The 18,304-nt window shown below is 45.6% G+C and overlaps 1 protein-coding gene across 2 annotated transcripts; it reads right to left on the bottom strand.

Annotated features, from left to right (window-relative positions):
* Positions 1–261: 261 nt before the first annotated feature.
* Positions 262–16,546, bottom strand: slc5a9 (solute carrier family 5 member 9). 2 transcript variants are annotated; one of them, XM_054790696.1, is made up of 12 exons: positions 16,365–16,546; positions 16,163–16,234; positions 15,004–15,108; positions 14,074–14,238; positions 13,855–13,960; positions 13,404–13,484; positions 12,906–13,325; positions 12,148–12,255; positions 11,908–12,058; positions 7,221–7,389; positions 987–1,202; positions 262–745 (listed from the first exon to the last, which is right to left on the bottom strand). In XM_054790696.1, exons 1-12 carry the CDS (start codon positions 16,494–16,496, stop codon positions 455–457), a joined length of 2,016 nt encoding a protein of 671 aa, XP_054646671.1. In that variant the 5' UTR covers positions 16,497–16,546; the 3' UTR covers positions 262–454. The 2 variants fall into 2 exon arrangements, with proteins under 2 accessions (XP_054646671.1, XP_054646672.1); XM_054790697.1 differs by lacking the exons at positions 16,163–16,234; positions 16,365–16,546 and having other exon boundaries at positions 13,855–13,956; positions 15,004–15,098.
* Positions 16,547–18,304: the final 1,758 nt, after the last annotated feature.

The raw sequence follows: 18,304 nt of genomic DNA, 5'->3' as shown, positions 1-18,304 counted from the left end.
ATGGTTGTCTGTCTATACTGTATGTGCCCTGGGATTAGCTGGCAACCAGTCCAGGGTGTACCCCGCCTCTTGCCCAGTCAGCTGGAATAGGCTCCAGCATACCCCCGTGACCCTAAAGAGGATAAGCGGCATGGAAAATTGATGGATAAGATTGACGGAAGGATTTCAGTAGTTCAACTATAAAACATGAGGAGTCATGAAATACAAATGATAGCATGGTGTTCTACAAAAAAGACAGTAAACAGTCCAACTGAGCTCTGCTTTTAATTTGTCATTTGAAACCTTCAAATATGGATTTCAAGCAACAGTAATGGAGTCTTAAAAGTCTTAAAACTCTTAAAACTTTTTGGCCAGTAGGTGGCCCTGTGAAAAACTGACGTTTTAAAACACACCCATCCCATTTGAAAGTGTGTGTGATGAACACCGTAAAGAAGAGGAAGCCATCTGAGCCCAGTTATGCAAAGTATCCCCAAAGAAAGACGTTGACGGCGAGCAGCACCAAAGCATTCACGTTGCACACGTTTCTCCACAGCGGCGCCTCCTTCAGGGAATTCAGCTTGGGGCTCTCGGCAGCAGGAGAACCGGAGCTGGCACCAGTCAGTCCGCAGAGCTGCATAACCGCCCTTCGCCAACAGGAGGCCGATGGGGGCACAGAGGGACTGGCAGAGTCAGAGGTCATCAAGGGATTGGTCAGGGAGACACAAGCCTCCTTGCTGTGTCTGGACCACCAGGTCAACCTGTGCAGCTGGACCCCCCCACCCCAGCAGACACAAACATATCATGTTCTTATTGCTTATTTGTTATTGCTTCTTTACGATAACAGTGCTATAGAATGTTTGCCAGTTGACTTTATTGCATTTACGGTCTATCATCCAGTCGCATCGAAGCCATGCGTGCTAGCGCCGTAGTGGCTTTCATCATCAGACAAGGATGCGTGTTTAAGAGCATCGAAATAAACCGGAAAAAGAACAAGAGATGCTGCTCACGTGCTCTGCAGGTATCGGGGGCGTGGCCAAGCTTACGGCAGCCACAATCAGGCAGGTGAGCACCATGAGAAGGATTGCAAAGTAAAGGTAATGGACCTCGGTCAAGATGGCGGGACGTTGGTCCGGTTCACCACAGAGCGGCACCTCGTAGGAGAACTCCAGAATCATCCGAATCAGTCCCACCACCAGCCCCACCATCAGGCCCCAGAATGCACCCTGACCCAAAATATATGACAAGAAAATCACTTACTCGGACTGTAATGTACAAACAAGTAAGCCAACAGGAAAGGATTGCATAACAAATATTCAACTTAAAGGTGAGTGTGTGTTCTAGTGCAGTGGTTCTCTGCTGGTTTGGCTGCGCTGCAAAAACTATATTTCAAGAAAGTAAAAAAAAGTCCCATTTTAAGCAACCATTTCTTATTTTTTTCCCTAAAAAGAGAAATATCTTGACTAGCAATTTTAACTTGAAAAATAATCTTATATTAAGAAAGTATAGCTAGCCAATTCTTATGGAGATATTTTTTGCCAGAAATTAAGTTCTTTTTACTAATAAGCTAAAAACTTAATTTTGATTATTCTTCAGCAACAGATTAATATATATTTCCCTTAAATTAAGAGCAAAAACTGCTTACTTAACTTTCAAAATTTAAGAACGCATTAACACACAGAAAATATATCTACAGTAAAGATTTGATGATTTCAGAACAACGCTGCAATTTCTATTCGAGAAAAATAATCTTATATTAAGAAAGTATAGCTAGCCAATTCTGAAAATATTTTTTGCCAGAAAGGAGTTATTTTTTCTAATAACAAGCTAAAAACTTAATGTCACAGTTCGCTCTCTGTCTGTGCCCTCTGCACTTCCCTGCCTTCTCCTGGGTGTGTTCTTTGTTGCCGGAGCCCTTTCTCCGGCTGGAGGCGGGACTAGTGGGCGCACCTGTCTCTGATGACCTCCGACCTCATTTAAAATGAGGGATTGCACCTGGGACACGCTGGATTATTCCTCATGGTTTGTGCCGCATATTCGGTGTTCTGGCCTTTTATCCCTCACACCCTCTTTGCAGTTTTGTGGAACTATTCTTCCGTTCCTGTGGACTAAACTAATCCCGGCGTCTCCCACTGCATGCGCCCAGTCCTCCTGGCTCTCCAGATGAGAACTCCAGCCCTCCTCCAAGTCTGGTCTTCATGGTGCTTTTGTGTTCAGCCTTTTCCTCACCATCGCTTTCTGTTCCATTTAAAGACACTTTTAAAGGACTTATTCACCTGCACACCTGCCTCCTGCCTCTGCATCTGGGGTCCAGTGCCTCCCCACACGTAACAGAATAATCCAGCCAGTAATGGACCTCGCGGAGGTGGACCCGAGCAGGCTTGCTCACCATAATTTGGCGCAGAACCTGCACACGCAGGAGGAGCAGTTTGACGTTCTGGGCCTCGGCATAAAGACCATGGCGGAGCGCCAGGACGCACGCTTGGAGGCCCTATAGTCTCAGATCCAAACCCTCCTCACAGCGCTACAACTTCGACCCTCTCCGCCAGACCAAACGGCCCCTCTCTCAGTAGAGGACAGCGCTTCGGCCAGAAAAATTCTCCGGAGACTTGGGTGACATGCGGTCTTTCTTCACACAGTGTGAACTACACTTCGAACTTCAGTCAGCGGCCGAGTGGCGTTGACCATCTCTCACCTGACCGGGAAGGCGGGGACGTGGGCCATGGCGGAATGGAACCGCCGCTGAGAGGTCTGCTTCTCCTACCCCGCCTTTTCCAAGGCGTTGGAGCAAATATTCCCCTGGGACGAGAGGTCGCGCGCACACTGCTGAGGCTGCGCCAAGGACAACGCAGCGTCTCAGACCAGAGAGAGCCACCTCACCGGGCCGTGCTGCATCTGCTAACTTCTACCGTCGTTTCATCCGGGATTTTAGTAGGGTAGCGGTACCTCTGACCAAGCTCACATCTACCAAGGTGCCGTTTACTTGGACTCTCGATGCTGACGCCTCTTTTACCAAACTCAAATCATTATTCACCAGCGCTCCAGTACTTATTCACCCTGACCCTTCATCTCAATTTTTTGTCGAGGTGGATGCGTCTGACAGAGGTGTGGGAGCAGTCCTTTCTTAGCGCTCCGCTGACCGGAAGCTGCACCCCTGTGCTTTCGTCTCACTCTGCCTGACTCCAGCAGAACGCAACTATGACATTGGCAACAGGAAACTATTGGCCGTGGTTCTGGCGCTGCAGGAATGGAGGCACTGGCTGGAGGGCTTGGAACTCCCCTTCGTGGTTCTCACCGACCACAGGAACCTGGATTCCCTTCGAACAGCTCAGAGGCTCAACCCGCCCAGGGTCCCAAAATGGTAAGTTGGACGCCCTTTCCCAGCTGAACTCCCCGCCGACGGAGGCCACCCACCTGGAGACCATCATTCCCCAATCCCGGATCCTGGGCTCCCTCCAGTGGGACATTGAGAAGCGGGTGGTGGATGCACTCAAAGACAGCCCCCCCGCCCAAGGACTGTCCGGCTGACCGCTTGTGTGTCGCTCCAAGTCTTCGCTCGGACGTCCTGTGTTGGGCACATAGTTCTAAAATGGTCTGTCACCCGGGGGTCTCGCACACGATTTTGCTCCTGACTCAACGATTCTGGTGGCCATTGCTACGAGCGGACACCAGGGAGTTCGGAACGGCCTGCTCCGTCTGTGCCCAAAATAAGTCGTCGCACCAGGCGCCCGCTGGACTCCTGTGACCGCTCCCCATTCCTTCCCGGCCTTGGTCACATGTCTCATTGGACTTCGTCACCGGACACCCCCCCTCCAATGGCAACACGCTCATCCTCATCATGGTGGACCGGTTTTCAAAAATGGCCCATTTCATCACCCTTCCCAAACTAACCTCTGCTCTCGAGACGGCGGGTCTACTAGTGTCCCACGTCTTTCGGTTGCACGGCATCCCATTGGACGTGGTCTCGGACAGGCGACCACAATTCACTTCTTCTGTCTGGAAGGCGTTTTGCAAGGCCCCAGCTTATCATCTGGTTACCACCCACAGACGAATGGCCAGACGGAGCGGGCCAACCAGGACGTGGAGGCCACCAACCACTGTATATGCCACCAGCAGCCCGCTTCATGGTCAATGAACCTGCCCTAGATTGAGTACGCCCACAACACCCTCACTTGCTCTGCCACTGGCACGTCCCCATTTTGTGCCGCCTACGGGTACAAACCCCCAGCCTTCCCATTTCTGGAGTCGGAGTCGGCCGTGCCTGCCTGGCTTGGCGCAATACCCGGGCCGCTCTTTCCTACACGGCCGAGCGGAACCAACGACTGGCCCCCCCACTATGAGCCCGGACAAAGGGTGTGACTGTCGTCCCGTGATCTCCCGCTCCACACCACCTCAAAGATGCTTCAACCCCGGTTCATTGGGCCATATCCCATTGAGCCAGTCATCAATCCCTCATCCGTCCGATTACGGCTTCCAGACTCTCTAAAGATACACACCACATTCCACGTCTCCCTCCTCAAACCTGTCGCCTCCAGCGCCTTGAGCCCTCCGGAAGTGCCTCCTCCTCCTCCCAGGCTAGTTGATAGTCGCCCGGCATTTACAGTCAAGGCCATCTTGGACGTGAGAAGAAGGGGCAAGGGTTACCAGTTCCTGGTTGACTTGGAGGGGTACGGCCCAGAGGACCGCTCCTGGGTCTCGCGGTCACTCATACTCGACCCCACCCTCCTGTCCTACTTTTGTGACAACAACTTCCCGGAGAAGCCAGGTAGGCCGCCAGGGGGTATCCATTGGGGGGGGGGTACTGTCAAATTTTGCTCTCTGTCTGTGCCCTCTGCACTTCCCTGCCTTCTCCTGGGTGTGTCCTTTGTTGCCGGAGCCCTTTCTCCGGCTGGAGGCGGGACTACTGGGCGCACCTGTCTCTGATTATCTCAGAACTTATTTAAGATGAGGGATTGCACCTGGGAGACGCTGGATTATTCCTCATGGTTTGTGCCGCATATTCGGTGTACTGGCCTTTTATCCCTCATACCCTCTTTGCAGTTTTGTGGAACTATTCTTCCCCTCCTGTGGACTAAACTAATCCCGGCGTCTCCCACGGTGTGTGCCCAGTTCTCCTGGCTCTCCAGACGAGAACTCCAGCCCTACTCTAAGTCTGGTCTTCATGGTGCTTTTGTGTTCAGCCTTTTCCTCACCATCGTTTTCTGTTCCATTTAAAGACACTATTAAAGGACTTACTCACCTGCCTCTGCATCTGGGGTCCAGCGCCTACCCACACGTAACACTTAATTTTGATTATTCTTCAGCAACAGATTAATATATATTTGCCTTAAATTAAAAGCAAAAACTGCTTACCTAACCTAAAGAATGGACTCACACCCAGAAAATAAATGTAAAGATTTGCTGAGTTTGGACCAATGTGACGGCTGAACTGCAAATTTCATAGAGCGTACCAAGATTTATTACATTAAACAAAAGGTGTAAAATTCTGAAACGTCATTGAAGAAAATATTACTCTCCTTTTATCTAATTTATAAATGTAAAAACTACTGAATTTACATGCAAATTATGCCAAAAAAGAATTCTGATAGTGTTTATGACAATAGATTTTCCTAAATTAAGTGAATCTTAGATACAATCACACTTTTTTAAATAAAAAAAAGTTCCATCCATATAATTTGCTTCCTGCTTGTTGAAAAAAGTACCCAGCACAACTAAAATGCCGACAGGTAAAGACACTAGCTGCGTGCTGGCCGAGTGGTGTGTTTGCGTGGTATGTTAGTGCCACAATCAGGCAACCTGCGTTCAAATCCCCGTTGGAACACATGTGCATGATAGGTTCATTGGAGACTCTAGATCAGTGGTTCTTAACCTCGTTGGAGGTACCGAACCCCATCAATTTCAGTTGCCCATTCACCGAACCCTTCTTTAGTGAAAAATAAAATAAATTTTTTTTTCAAATTCAAGACATAGTATATATTTGTTTACTGGTGCACAAAATGACGGAGACAGGACGCTGACTCCCATCACGGTTCGTGATACATGTGAATCCATGCTGTACATATTTGTCCGACCACTTTCTTTTTTTGCTCGACAGAGTTAGTATGGATTCAAATATTAAGAAGGAAATCACACGACGTGCTACCACATCAGTCACACGTTGACTACTTGATGGTGCGTTTCATTTGTACTCGGAATTGGGAAGTCTGAGTGAGAGTGACATGATCTCCGAGTTAAAAGCGTTCCAGGTGCCAAGTCAGAAAAACTTCACACTATAGCAATATTTTTTATAAATTATTTATTGATTGTTTACCGTTTACACGCAAGGCAGCAATCATTGATTGTTAACTCTGAGGTGGTGCTCTGACTTCCAAGTTGAACATTCCGACTTCGGGGGGCATTTCAGTCGGGCGTTCACACTAGGAACTCGGAAATTCCGACTTCCAAGTACAAATGGAATGCACCATGAGCGTGCTAAATTCTTTGCAACACTGATTGGCCAAGGCAAGCAATGTAATGTGATTATCTGCAGCCAGTGATGGCTAAGCGGCGATGTGTCATCACAAATTGACACGATGGGTCCGGTGTGTCTTAACCTCTGTGGTGGAGGCTCCGCCGAACCCCTGGGACCGGCTCACGGAACCCCTAGGGTTTGATTGAACCCAGGTTAAGAACCACTGCAAGAAAATAGAATAGTACTCCTACATCTACAATATGTGAAAACATTTTTGCTTAAATCTAGCCTCATAAAAGCAAATTTTGTCTCAATTTAAGGATCTTATAAGAGCATTTGGCTTACTTCTTACTTGTAATAAGAACATTTTACTTAAATCTAGCTAAGTGACTAAAAACAACTTGCTTATTTTAGGACTCATTATATTCTTAAAACTCACAAGAAAAATATTCTAGTTACAAGAATTCTAGCCAACCAACTTTTGCTTACCCCATTGGCAGAATTTTTTTGCTTGAAATAAGAAAAGTTGTTTCACTTTAATGTAATTTGGGTTTCTTTCAAGTATGGCTGTTTTTGCAGTGTGGGTCTTTACATTATTTATTTATTTATATTTTTTCCCAGGCAAAGACCCGAGACCCACTGAAAACAGTTATGTGATCTACTTTTGGGTTCCGACCCACCAGTTGAGAACCACTGTTCTAGCGAATGGCAGACCACTTTATTAGGAACACAATCATTCCACCTTTTGCTTGTGTCAGTAAGCAAATCAGAACGCTCCACACATCAGACCTACTTGCTCATTGGCACGTGACCAGAAGATGGCCATGAGGAATACACCAGTAATAGGCGGAGCCAAAAAGCTGACCACTGATTGGCCGTATTCAAATAGCTGCCCGCTGTTGGCTGACTGAATGACAGGAATCCACAAGATGCTGACACACACGAGCACCAGGATGAACACTCTGCAAGTACAAGCAGAAAGACAAGCAACTAACACACACATCCTTCATATTTACACTCTTTTCATCTAACTTTCATCTTTTACTTTGTGCACACACACACAGACACACACACACACACATACACACACACACACACACACACACACATGGAAAAAATTATTAGACCCTTGTTTCTTCAGTTTATTGATCCAATGTAACTCTTGTGAGCTATTTTTGTTGTCATTGTTATATTTGTCCAAACAAAGGTACCTTTAGTTGAAACTAAAGAAACAAGTGCCGTCTAATAATTAATGGAAATAATTATTAGACCACCCTTGTTTTGTTATATAACAATATAAGCAATATATACTTGTAATAATGATAACAAAAATAGCTCATAAGACTTACATTTTTTTTACATTTATAGTATACATACATATACATATACAGTCAAACCTGTCTTAGCGGCCACCTTTATAGAACGGCCACCTTTATAGAACGGCCACCTGCCTGTAGCGGCCACTGAAAACTCCCCCCGCAGCAAATTTACATGTTATAGACACTGTCTATAGCAGTCACCTGTCTAACGCGGCCAGCGCCCACCCATTTTGTCTCCCTTGGTCAATATCTGACCACATATAGCGGCCAAATTACCAACTCAAGTAGAAGCTTCATGCACATGAAGCCGTCGTGTGTAGACTTTAATTACTGTGTCCTAGCTCAGTCACAATCATTCACAAGATCCACACAAACTGTCAGTTGTTCGACATAAAAAAGCCGTCTTCTTTTGAGCTTGCTATTTCCTGGTCAAACATGTAACTTTAAGAGCATTTACACCAAAACATTACCGCAAATTAGGCTGGGAACAGGACGTGCTCCCAGCGACGCTACAATACAATACAATACTGCCTGCACGCTAAAACCATGCTAGCATATGTTTTTAAAAAGCAGCGGGAGCAAAACTGAGTTCGGTTGTACTTAATTGAAGTATTGTGTACACACAGTAATGTGTGTCAATACTATAATGCCGCTTGTTGTGGGGAAGGAGAGACTCACGTCGCCGATGCACTTTAATCGCTTTATTAACAGCGGAGAACACTGCAGGACTTTACATCCACGCCAACATAAACACACTTCCCAACTCTCTCGAAACTCACAGCTAGCACTGAGCCTAGCTCTCCTGCTCGAGACGCCCACCGTCACTTCCTGATGAACAAAAGCTGTAATGACACTCTGCCGTATAAAAAGTAAAATATTAAAAACAAGCGTAAGACATTACTAGCACAGCTTTGTTTTGTGGGTCGTGGATCACAACAAGCTTAGTAGTGCTGTACAACTTTTATCCGCAGTCCCACAGTGCCCTCTACTGGTCAACATTATTATTTTTTTTTTCTTCTTTTTTTTCCCTCTACTGGTCAACATTCAAACTGGAAACCAACCTGTCTATAGAGGCCACCTGTCTATAGACAAGTTTGACTGTATATATATATATATATAAATAAAAGAGGAGAAGGTTGGAAGCCAAAATCAAGGCAAAACGGATGAAAGTAAGCCAATTGTCAGAACTCCAGAAAGGTGCAACAAGAAAAGGGTTACCCAAGAGGTACAGTTAGATGCCCATACCTGAGGCTCTGGAAACTGCCAAACAAAGACTCCAAGCCTTGGCTGCAAGACTGAGGAGATACACAAGAGAAATGGAAGCCAGGAAAATAAACAGGCTGTTCTGCACTAGCCCAGTTAGTGTACTCCCAGTGGCAGGGTAATACCACAAGAACTAACCCACCAAGGCTGGAGACTGAACAATACTGGAAAGGCATATGGGAGAGGAGCAGACCACAGCACACTCCCTGACCAAGGTTCAGTAACTATCACAGTGGCAGACAACCAACAAAGAATCTCAGGAATGAAGAACTGGACAGGACCTGGCCCAGACATGATTCACACCTACTGGTTAAAGAAGCTAACTTCACTCCATGAGCACCTAGCAGCACAAATGAACCAACTGCTGAGGGATGGGACCCACCGTGAATGGCTGACCAAGGGGCAAACAGTCCTGATTCTGAAAGACCCCCAGAAGGGACCAGTCCCATCCAACTATCGGCCGATAACCTGTCTCTCCACAACATGGAAGCTCCTGTCAGGCATCATAGCAGCTAAGATAAGTGGGCACATGCATCAATACATGACAGAAACACAGAAAGGCATTGGTAAAAACACCAGAGGAGCCAAACACCAACCACTGGTTGTTAGAACTGTCGCCCAAGACTGCAAAACCAGACAGACAAACCTGTGCACTGCCAGAAAGCCTATGACTCAATGCCGCACACATGGATCCTGGAATGTCTGAAGCTGTATAAGGTCAACACCACTCTAAGAGCCTTTGTTGCAAACTCAATGAGGCTGTGGCAGACCACCATTGAGGCCAACTTCAAGCCATCAAATGTGGCATATACCAAGGAGATGCTCTGTCCCCGCTGCTGTTCTGCATAGGCCTGAACCCCCTCAGCCAATTAATCAACAAGACTGGCTTACTGACTTACCTGGCTTACCGACTTACTGTAAGAATGGGGCCACAATCAGTCACCTCCTCTACATGGATGACATCAAGCTGTACGCTAAGAGCGAGCGCGACATTGACTCACTGATTCACACCACCAGCATCTACAGCGGGAACATCGGAATGTCATTCGGACTGGAGAAATGTGGCCGAATGTTAACAAAGAGACAGAAGGTAGTCCATACAGAGGGCGTTGCACTCCCATAGGGCAGAATAGTAGATGTTGAAGAGAGCTACAAGTACCTTGAAATACCACAGGCAAATGGTAACCATGAAGAGGCCACAAGGAAAGCTGCAACGGTCAAGTATCTGCAACGTGTAAGGCAAGTCCTGAGAAGTCAGCTCAATGGGAAGAACAATGCCCTGCCAGTGATCAGATACCCTGCTGGGATAATAAGCTGGCCAAAGGAGGAAGTTCAGACTGCAGATGTTAAAACACAGAAGCTACTCACCATGCACGGAGGGTTCCACCCCAAATCCAGTATCCCGAGGCTATATGCTAATGTATGGTACATAAAAAAGGATACAATAAGTTAACATGGCTAAAAACAGTTTAAAATGCATAAATATGCTTAAAGTAGTTAAAAGTGGTAATAATTCATAAAGATGTTGGATATGTAAAATTCAGTTGTTAAAAACAGACACCCCACTATTTTAAAAATATGTTTGTCTCTAAAATAATTCAAATCCCTATTGTTGGTGTTCAGGTGTAATACCGCAAGTCCAATAGGGGGTGCTGGTAGCGATAGTGGTATAGAGTGGGTATTAAAATGACAGAGGAAGAATAAATCCTGCTGGTGAAGATACAACAACCCATTGTGGATTGTCTTCCTTATTTTATACCACAGGATTATAATTCCCACCCCTCTTCCGGCGGGACGGGCAACACTAAGCACAAAGAGGGAGGCCTAGGAGTTGTGAGCATCAGGACCACTATCCAAGACGAAACATCCAAGCTCCACGAATACATCAGGAAGATGGCCCCAAGACATGAAGCACTTAGTGAAGGTCTCAGGCAGTGGAAACTGGAAAGGAAGGAGTTGGAGGAACCATCATGGGAGGAAAAACCACTGCATGGGATGTACCACCGACAGATAGCTTAAGTGGCGGATATGAACAAGTCCTACCAATGGTTAGAGAGGGTTGGACTGAAGGACAGCACAGAGGCGCTAATCATGGCAGCACAGGAGCAGGCGTTGAGCACCAGAGCAATATAGAGGCCCAGATCTACCACACCAGGCAGGATCCCAGGTGCAGGCTCTGCAAAGAGGCCCCTGAAACAGTCCAGCACCTAATAGCAGGGTGTAAGATACTGGCAGGAAAAGAATACATGGAACGCCATAACCAAGTAGCCGGTATAGCCGGTTATATAGCCGGTTCCCCGCTGTGGGATAAATAAAGTACATACAATATAGTGTACAGAAACATCTGTGCAGAATATGGACAGGAGACCCATAGATCTCAATGGGAAACACCTCCCAAGGTGGTGGAAAATGAGAGGGCCAAGATCCTGTGGGACTTCCAAATACAGATGAGATAGTTGTGGCCAACCAAGCGGACATCATGATCATGGATAAGCAGCAGAAGACAGCCATTGTGATCGATGTAGCCATCCCCAATGATGGCAATATCAGGAAAAAGGAACACGAGAAACTAGAGAAATACCAAGGGCTCAAGGAAGAGCTGGAGAGAGCCTGGAAGATGAACGCAACAGTGGGGCCGTGCCCGTGGTCATAGGAGCACTGGGGGCCGTGTCCCCCACACTGGAGAAGTGGCTCCAGCAGATACCTGGAGAAACATCAGACATCTCCGTCCAGAAGAGCGCAGTTCTAGGAACAGTTAAGATACTGCGCAGGACCCTCAAGCTCCCAGGCCTCTGGTAGAGGACCCAAGCTTGAAATGAACAGCCAGCCACCCACCCTACCAGGGGAGATGGGAGGTGGGTGAGGGAAGAGTTTTTTTTTTTTTTTCCACAACCTCACCTGCCAACAATCATGAGCTCCATCTCAGAGGCCGTGTGCCGGGCTTGGTGGTACAGGTCCAATGTGAAGATGGTGGAGCTACTGTTGAAGATGGACGTCAGAGAAGACAACAGACTAGCGAACATCACAGCCAGCATCAGTCCACGGACACCTGCACGCACACACATAGACAACTCTGTGTGTGTGTGCATGCGTGTGTGTGTGTGTGTGCCCTCATGTGTGTGTGCGAGACCTACTCACCAACAGGCATGAGCTCCACCACCAGTTTAGGGTAGGCAATGTTGGAGCAGCCAACTGAAGCACCACACACTCTCTGACACACTTCTGGATCCACACAGGCCACCTCGTCTACACACACGCACACACACCCACACACTTAACTTATCTCAGCATATGCATAGATACTAATAGACATCTAGGACAGGCGTGTCCAAACCTTTTACTGAAAAAAATCAAAAGGATACAGTGGCCACTTTTACATTTCTTAAAACCAACCCCTGTAGACATGCTGAGACGTTTTTTTTATGTAGAAAAAAAGTGTTATCGGTGACAAAGCATATTTATTAGTATGAACTTTTTCTCCTTACATTACACATTTGCTTTTTTTTTTTTTTTTACAAATATTTAAACTTTCTTCTTTCTTCTCATAATATTATGATTGTATTCTGATAATAGTTTGACTTTATTATATTATGGTAATATAACTTTTCCCAGCCTAATTTTCCAAGAATTGCAACTTTATTCTTTGTATTGTGTTTCTCATATTACATTACATTACATTTCTTTTCCTGTATTTCAACTTTACACAATTTTTACTTTTTACTCATCTTTATTCTCGGAAAATTACTGCTATTCTTTCCCGTTTTTGCTGTTGTTTTTTTATTTTCTTGTTTAAACATATACTTAGAATGTGCTGTAAATGATCCCTGGCTGTACTTTGGACACCCCTGATCTAGAAGAACACACACACACACACACACACACACACACAGGCCTACCAGGGAATAGCGCTCGGCTGATCATGCCTGGCATGACGATGAAGAACATTGGTAGGATTTTGAGGTAACCTCCTAACACGCTACCTCCTTTGGCATGAGACAACGACTTTGCTGACAGCGACCTTTGAACTATAAACTGAACACACGCGCACACACATACACAGATTACAGAATACCCAAAACTGTGGACTAGAATAGGGCAGGGTAGCGTAACCTGGTCAGTGCACCACACCCAGGTGGCAATCACAGTGAGACCAAAGATGAGGCCTGGCCACGGTAGGTCAGCTGACAGCGGGTCTCGGAAGATGTGGAACGCGTCGCTACGAGGGAGGTGACATGTGGTATTGGCCACTGTTGCCATGGGAACAGCAGCCATGTAGTGTTCCATCAGACCCTCATACCAGCCTACTCTGCAGAAGGCTGGAGATATGACATAAAATGCATCAACACACCCATTTTGACTACCTCTGTGGGCGTGTGTGTTTGTGTTTGTCCTACCAATGAACATTAGCGTGAGGGCTCCTGCCACCATGATCACCGTCTGGACTGCATCAGTGTAGATGACTGCTGACAAACCTCCTACACAAAGTTACAGACAACATAGAACTAAAAGTAAACTGAAAACATGATTAACTGAGCAAGTGAAACTGAGCAAGAGGACTTTTATCGTGGAAAAGTAAGCGCTGGAAACATGCAGCAGTGTAGATGTGGAGATATGATGTGGCGAAGTCTAAATATGGTATTTAAAGTGTGTATTTTAGTAAAGGCTCCTATTTCATTTCTACAGTATTTATATTTAAGACATGTTTAAACATGTTCTCATGCCATGTTAAACATGCCAGGGGTGACTGGCAGTAAATTACAATGAAAACCTACTTAGTAACTTTACATTTTTATTCTTATTCTGTCCACCGTGTGGGGGTGTGTTTGTGTGTGTGTGTGTGTGTACCTGCCACAGAGTACATTGTTGTGATCAACAACAGAACACCGATAGACCAATAGAGATTCCAGCCTAAGGAAACTTTGATGAACAACACTCCTGAGAAGAGATCTGTCTGGGAGACACACACATGCACACACAATCAATGACTGTGTTCACATGTTGCAAAGAATGTATGTATGAATGTGTGTGTGTGTGTGTGTATGTGTGTGTGTGTCTCTGTCCTACAGATAGTTTCGTGAAAATGTAGAGCACCAGGGACAGGACAGACATGTACATTCGGATCCGGCGTCCTCCAAAGCGCTTGGCCAGATATTCCGGCATGGTCACCACCCCAGCTGCAATATAGACTGGGATGAAGACCCATCCCAGAGCCACCAGAACCCAAGCCGCCTACACACACAAGCACACGCACACAGTTAAGACTGGCTGGAGAATAAGGAGGTCATCCTACGGCAGGGGTCGGGAACCTTTTGGGCTAAGAAAGCCATGAAAGCCAAATATTTTAAAAATCTATTTCCGTGAGAGCCGTATAATATTTTTTTAACATTGAATACAACTAAATGTGTGCATTTTTAAGCAAGACCAACAATTTTAGAACATAATAAGTCTCTGAATTTATTCTTTTTAATAACGTTGTTATACTGAAGCCAACCAATAATAAATAAAATACTTCTTACCATGCGACTTCTGGTGCTGCATGGTTTCTCACGGTACTCTTTCTTTTTTTTTGCAACTTCTTCGCCAAAAGGTTTTGCTCTGGAGAATTAGCTATCTGACTATTTGATCAAAGGAGTGAAGTTTACTTCTTGAGCTCTCAATGACCTGGGTAGGTTACCGCATTATCCAGTAATAATCAAGTTTTGGTGTCTGACCCGGAAAATATGGGAAGGATAGCTGGAAGTGGCTCTGGCCACCTGCAGCGCGGTAGAAAATGGATGGATGGAATAAAGTGCATACGAAGGTTTTATATTTTGAACGTTATTTTTAACATTGTGATTTCCGTAATGTTTTACTTTAAAATGTCAGTGAAAAAATAAAAATTAAATAAATACATTTTATTGTGTTAAGAAATGTCTGAGAGCCAGATGTAGTCATCAAAACAGCCACATGTGGCTGCCGAGCCAAAGGTTCCCTACCCTTGTCCTACGGTCTTACATTCAACTCAAAGCCGGCCACAGCAATGCCTCCTGCCGCTCCTGTTCCCGCCAGCCCGATAAACGCTCCACTTCCAATGTTACTGGACATCAGAGAAGCTCCGATCTGAAGAGTGTTGGACACTGATCAGTAATTGACATGTCCAGTGGTGACCTATGTGTGCTTTCGAATCGTCGTGGACATGACCCCAATGAGAGCATCTTAAGGACTAGTGCACTGAACATAGGGCCCTATAAAATTAGTTTAATTTTTTCCCAAATTCCCGTTTATCCATTTTAATTTTTTAGAATTCTGTTTTTTACCTTTTACACTTATTCTACCAGCACAGAGTGTGTTTTTTGGGTTAGTGAAAAATTTTTTCATTAATTAAATGCCTTACATTTATTGATGCAATACATCACTGGCCAATTTTGCCCAGTAATTGAGAAATTTAACTTTTCTAATGGGATGTCAACCTCTGCACACATTGCTACAAAATATTCAACAAACTGTAATGCCCATGCTTGTGATTAAGGAAGATGTACTCACGGATGTAATGCCAATCGGGTTGTGAAAGTAAGATATTTTATATGACACCATTATTTTGTTTACACAATTAGAAAACATGCAGCAAACAGAGCTCTTATTCTGACAGCTGGAAGTCTGTTGTGTGTGTTGAGAATGTGTCTTGACAGATGAGCTGGGTGCAAGAATAAACGTTCCTCTTGTCTTTTTAACTCAGAACCTGCACGTCGTTAGCGGGCCTTGTAAAACGCTTGCTTACATTAAAGCGGTATAACACAACACAGTGTTTACATTCATCCAGCCCGAGTCGCACACATCCAGCCGCACTAGCATGCTCTGCTAATATAAAATAATCCCACTAGCTCTTATTCACGCTCTGTAAAAGAGGACTTTCCAAGCTTTTTTGCCGCCATTTTGACATCTGTAGTTCAGGAGAGAGCGAGTTAGTGTTTGTGATGAGATCCTGCCACGATTGAGCGGTTCCCTGAGGAAATATTTCCCACACGAACATTCCTTCTCGTTACGATGACATAATTTCATTCATTCATTTCCCTTTCAGCGAGATTCCGCGTTTAACAGTAAATTCCGTCTTTATTGACCAATTCCGCGATTCCATTAACGTAGAAATCACAGGGCCCATTGAACATGTACTTACGGGCCACCAGGTCATGGAGCGCCCTGCCAGGAAGTAACCTCCTACCGTGCTGTTACTGGCCCTCGTTGACGCCTAAGGACAAGATGGAAGTTAGCATGAGGTCACCATCCGTTAGTGCACTGCTTCACAGTTTGTAATATTTTGATTACCATGACATGAGAACTTGAAAACATGATTGTGCAGATGTGGAACGTTCACTTACCCAGATTGCGACCGCCATGACCACCAGCAGGTAGACCACCACCACAGCTATGTCAGCAGCCTCCAAGCCAATTTGACTTGGAGGTGATGCCGTGGAGACCACAGAGGTGCTGGCTGCAAGCAAACATGTCATTTGTTTGTATCTTCAGAGATCTTTCTGTGGCGTGCTTCAGGACACACAGCTTGAGGAAATCCTCTCCAACCATGGCTTCCTGGCCCTTGTTAAAGGGGACCTATTATGCTTATCCTCTTTTCTGGCCTACAGTATACTGAAAATTGTTGCAATGTTACAATGTTGTATTGTCGTGTTAAACGATGCCAACGCATCGGATAATGAGGTTTGCACATTTGGAAGTGAGCCCTGAAAGCAGTTTTGGAGTTCCATTGACGTCAATGCAACCCGGACTTCCTTACATGGGAATGCCCAGCTCCCCCACTCTGCTTCGTCCTGTGTCACAGTGTTAGCACGTCGAGCAATGGCTCCCAGGAAATGTTTGTTCGGGTGTTCCTAAAGAGGCAAGCATCAGGCAGAAGTGGTTAAAGTTGCTGATTCACAGCCAGCAAGAGAAAAATATGCTCATCTGTCAACGGCACTTCACACGGGACTGTTTTGTGAACATGGGCCAATACGAAGCTGTACTATCCACCAAACTGTTGCTGAAGTTCGGCGCCTTTCCAACGTTATTTGGTCCTGTTGAAGAGTCAGCAGAGCAAGCTGTACGTAGCAATGAGTGTCCTAACTGTGTTTATTATGTGTAAGTAATCGGACAAAAGGGTTTCGGCAGTTGTCCGGAAGTGTTCGGGAGCACTTGGGAAGAGGGCTGGGGATGGAGTAAATTACACAGACCGTTTGGGCAGGAGACAGGAAACACTGCAGGAAGAGGTGCAGAGTCTGGAAAATCTAGAAAGCTTTTTATGTGGGTTAGCGTGTGTAGCTGCTCTATAGGAGTACAGAACTCAATACAAAGGCCATAAAATTAGTATAATAATTCCCCTTTAAGGACTGGAACCAGTGGCATCCCCTAAGGATCCATCCTTGCCCATTGTTCAAGGCATACATTGTCAACTTCCTCTCTACTTGTACAAGAAGCTGCTTTACACAGGTGACTTTGCCAGACCTCACAGCACAGCAGGAAGAAGCTACAGTGAATCAGTGAGCCTCACTGAAGGCAAACTGCAAAGCAAGAGAGACTCAGAGGGACTCTGAGTCTCAGCTGGCTCAGCTGAGACCCCTGGTGGCCCCTTCCCTGGACACTTTACTTTTTGCATATGGATCTCATGTTGGTGTGGATGATGCGGTCATCTACCTGCTACATCATGCTCACTCTCACCTGGTAGGTGGGAAGGGCAGTGTTCCACTGTGACTGGTTTGGAGCTTTTTTTGGAGCAAGTTTTCAGAGCTTTAGTTTTCCATTGTGATGGTTCCACAATTGGTTCGAAGTGAAGCTGTCTTTTTTGGTTCAACTCTGGCCTCCATCCTCCATCTTTATTACAAACCTGCTTGCTCTTGTCCATGTGGACATTGAAAAAAGAACAGGAGAAATTTTAAACAGCGACAAGAACCCAGCCAATATTGGAACACGCATCAGAGGCGGGATGGCTGCTGCAGGATTTTTTTTTTCGTTCTTTTGAACAAATAAATAACAAACTTAAGAAATTAAAGAAGGGCTACAGAGACCAAAAAAAGACCTACGCAGGAGTGGCAGTGGTCGGAGGACAAAAACGCCTTATTTTTAGGAGCTTGACAAAGTTTGTTTGGGCCACAGTTTGGTGCGTTAAACACCACACTGCTGGCACATAATTCCAACAAACCCCTGGAGGCCATTACCAAAGAAGACCCAGAAGTCAGACCTGCCTGGACTCCTGCACAGCAAAAACAGCCATACTTGAAAGAAGCCTAAATTATATTCAAATTAGGCAAATTTTCTTATTTCAGGCAAA

This window comes from Dunckerocampus dactyliophorus, chromosome 10 (genome assembly GCF_027744805.1).
Source record: "Dunckerocampus dactyliophorus isolate RoL2022-P2 chromosome 10, RoL_Ddac_1.1, whole genome shotgun sequence".
Lineage (NCBI taxonomy): Eukaryota > Metazoa > Chordata > Actinopteri > Syngnathiformes > Syngnathidae > Dunckerocampus > Dunckerocampus dactyliophorus.
The sequence above is the reverse complement of the archived record's forward strand: the minus strand, read 5'-3'. Positions and strand labels throughout refer to the sequence as shown.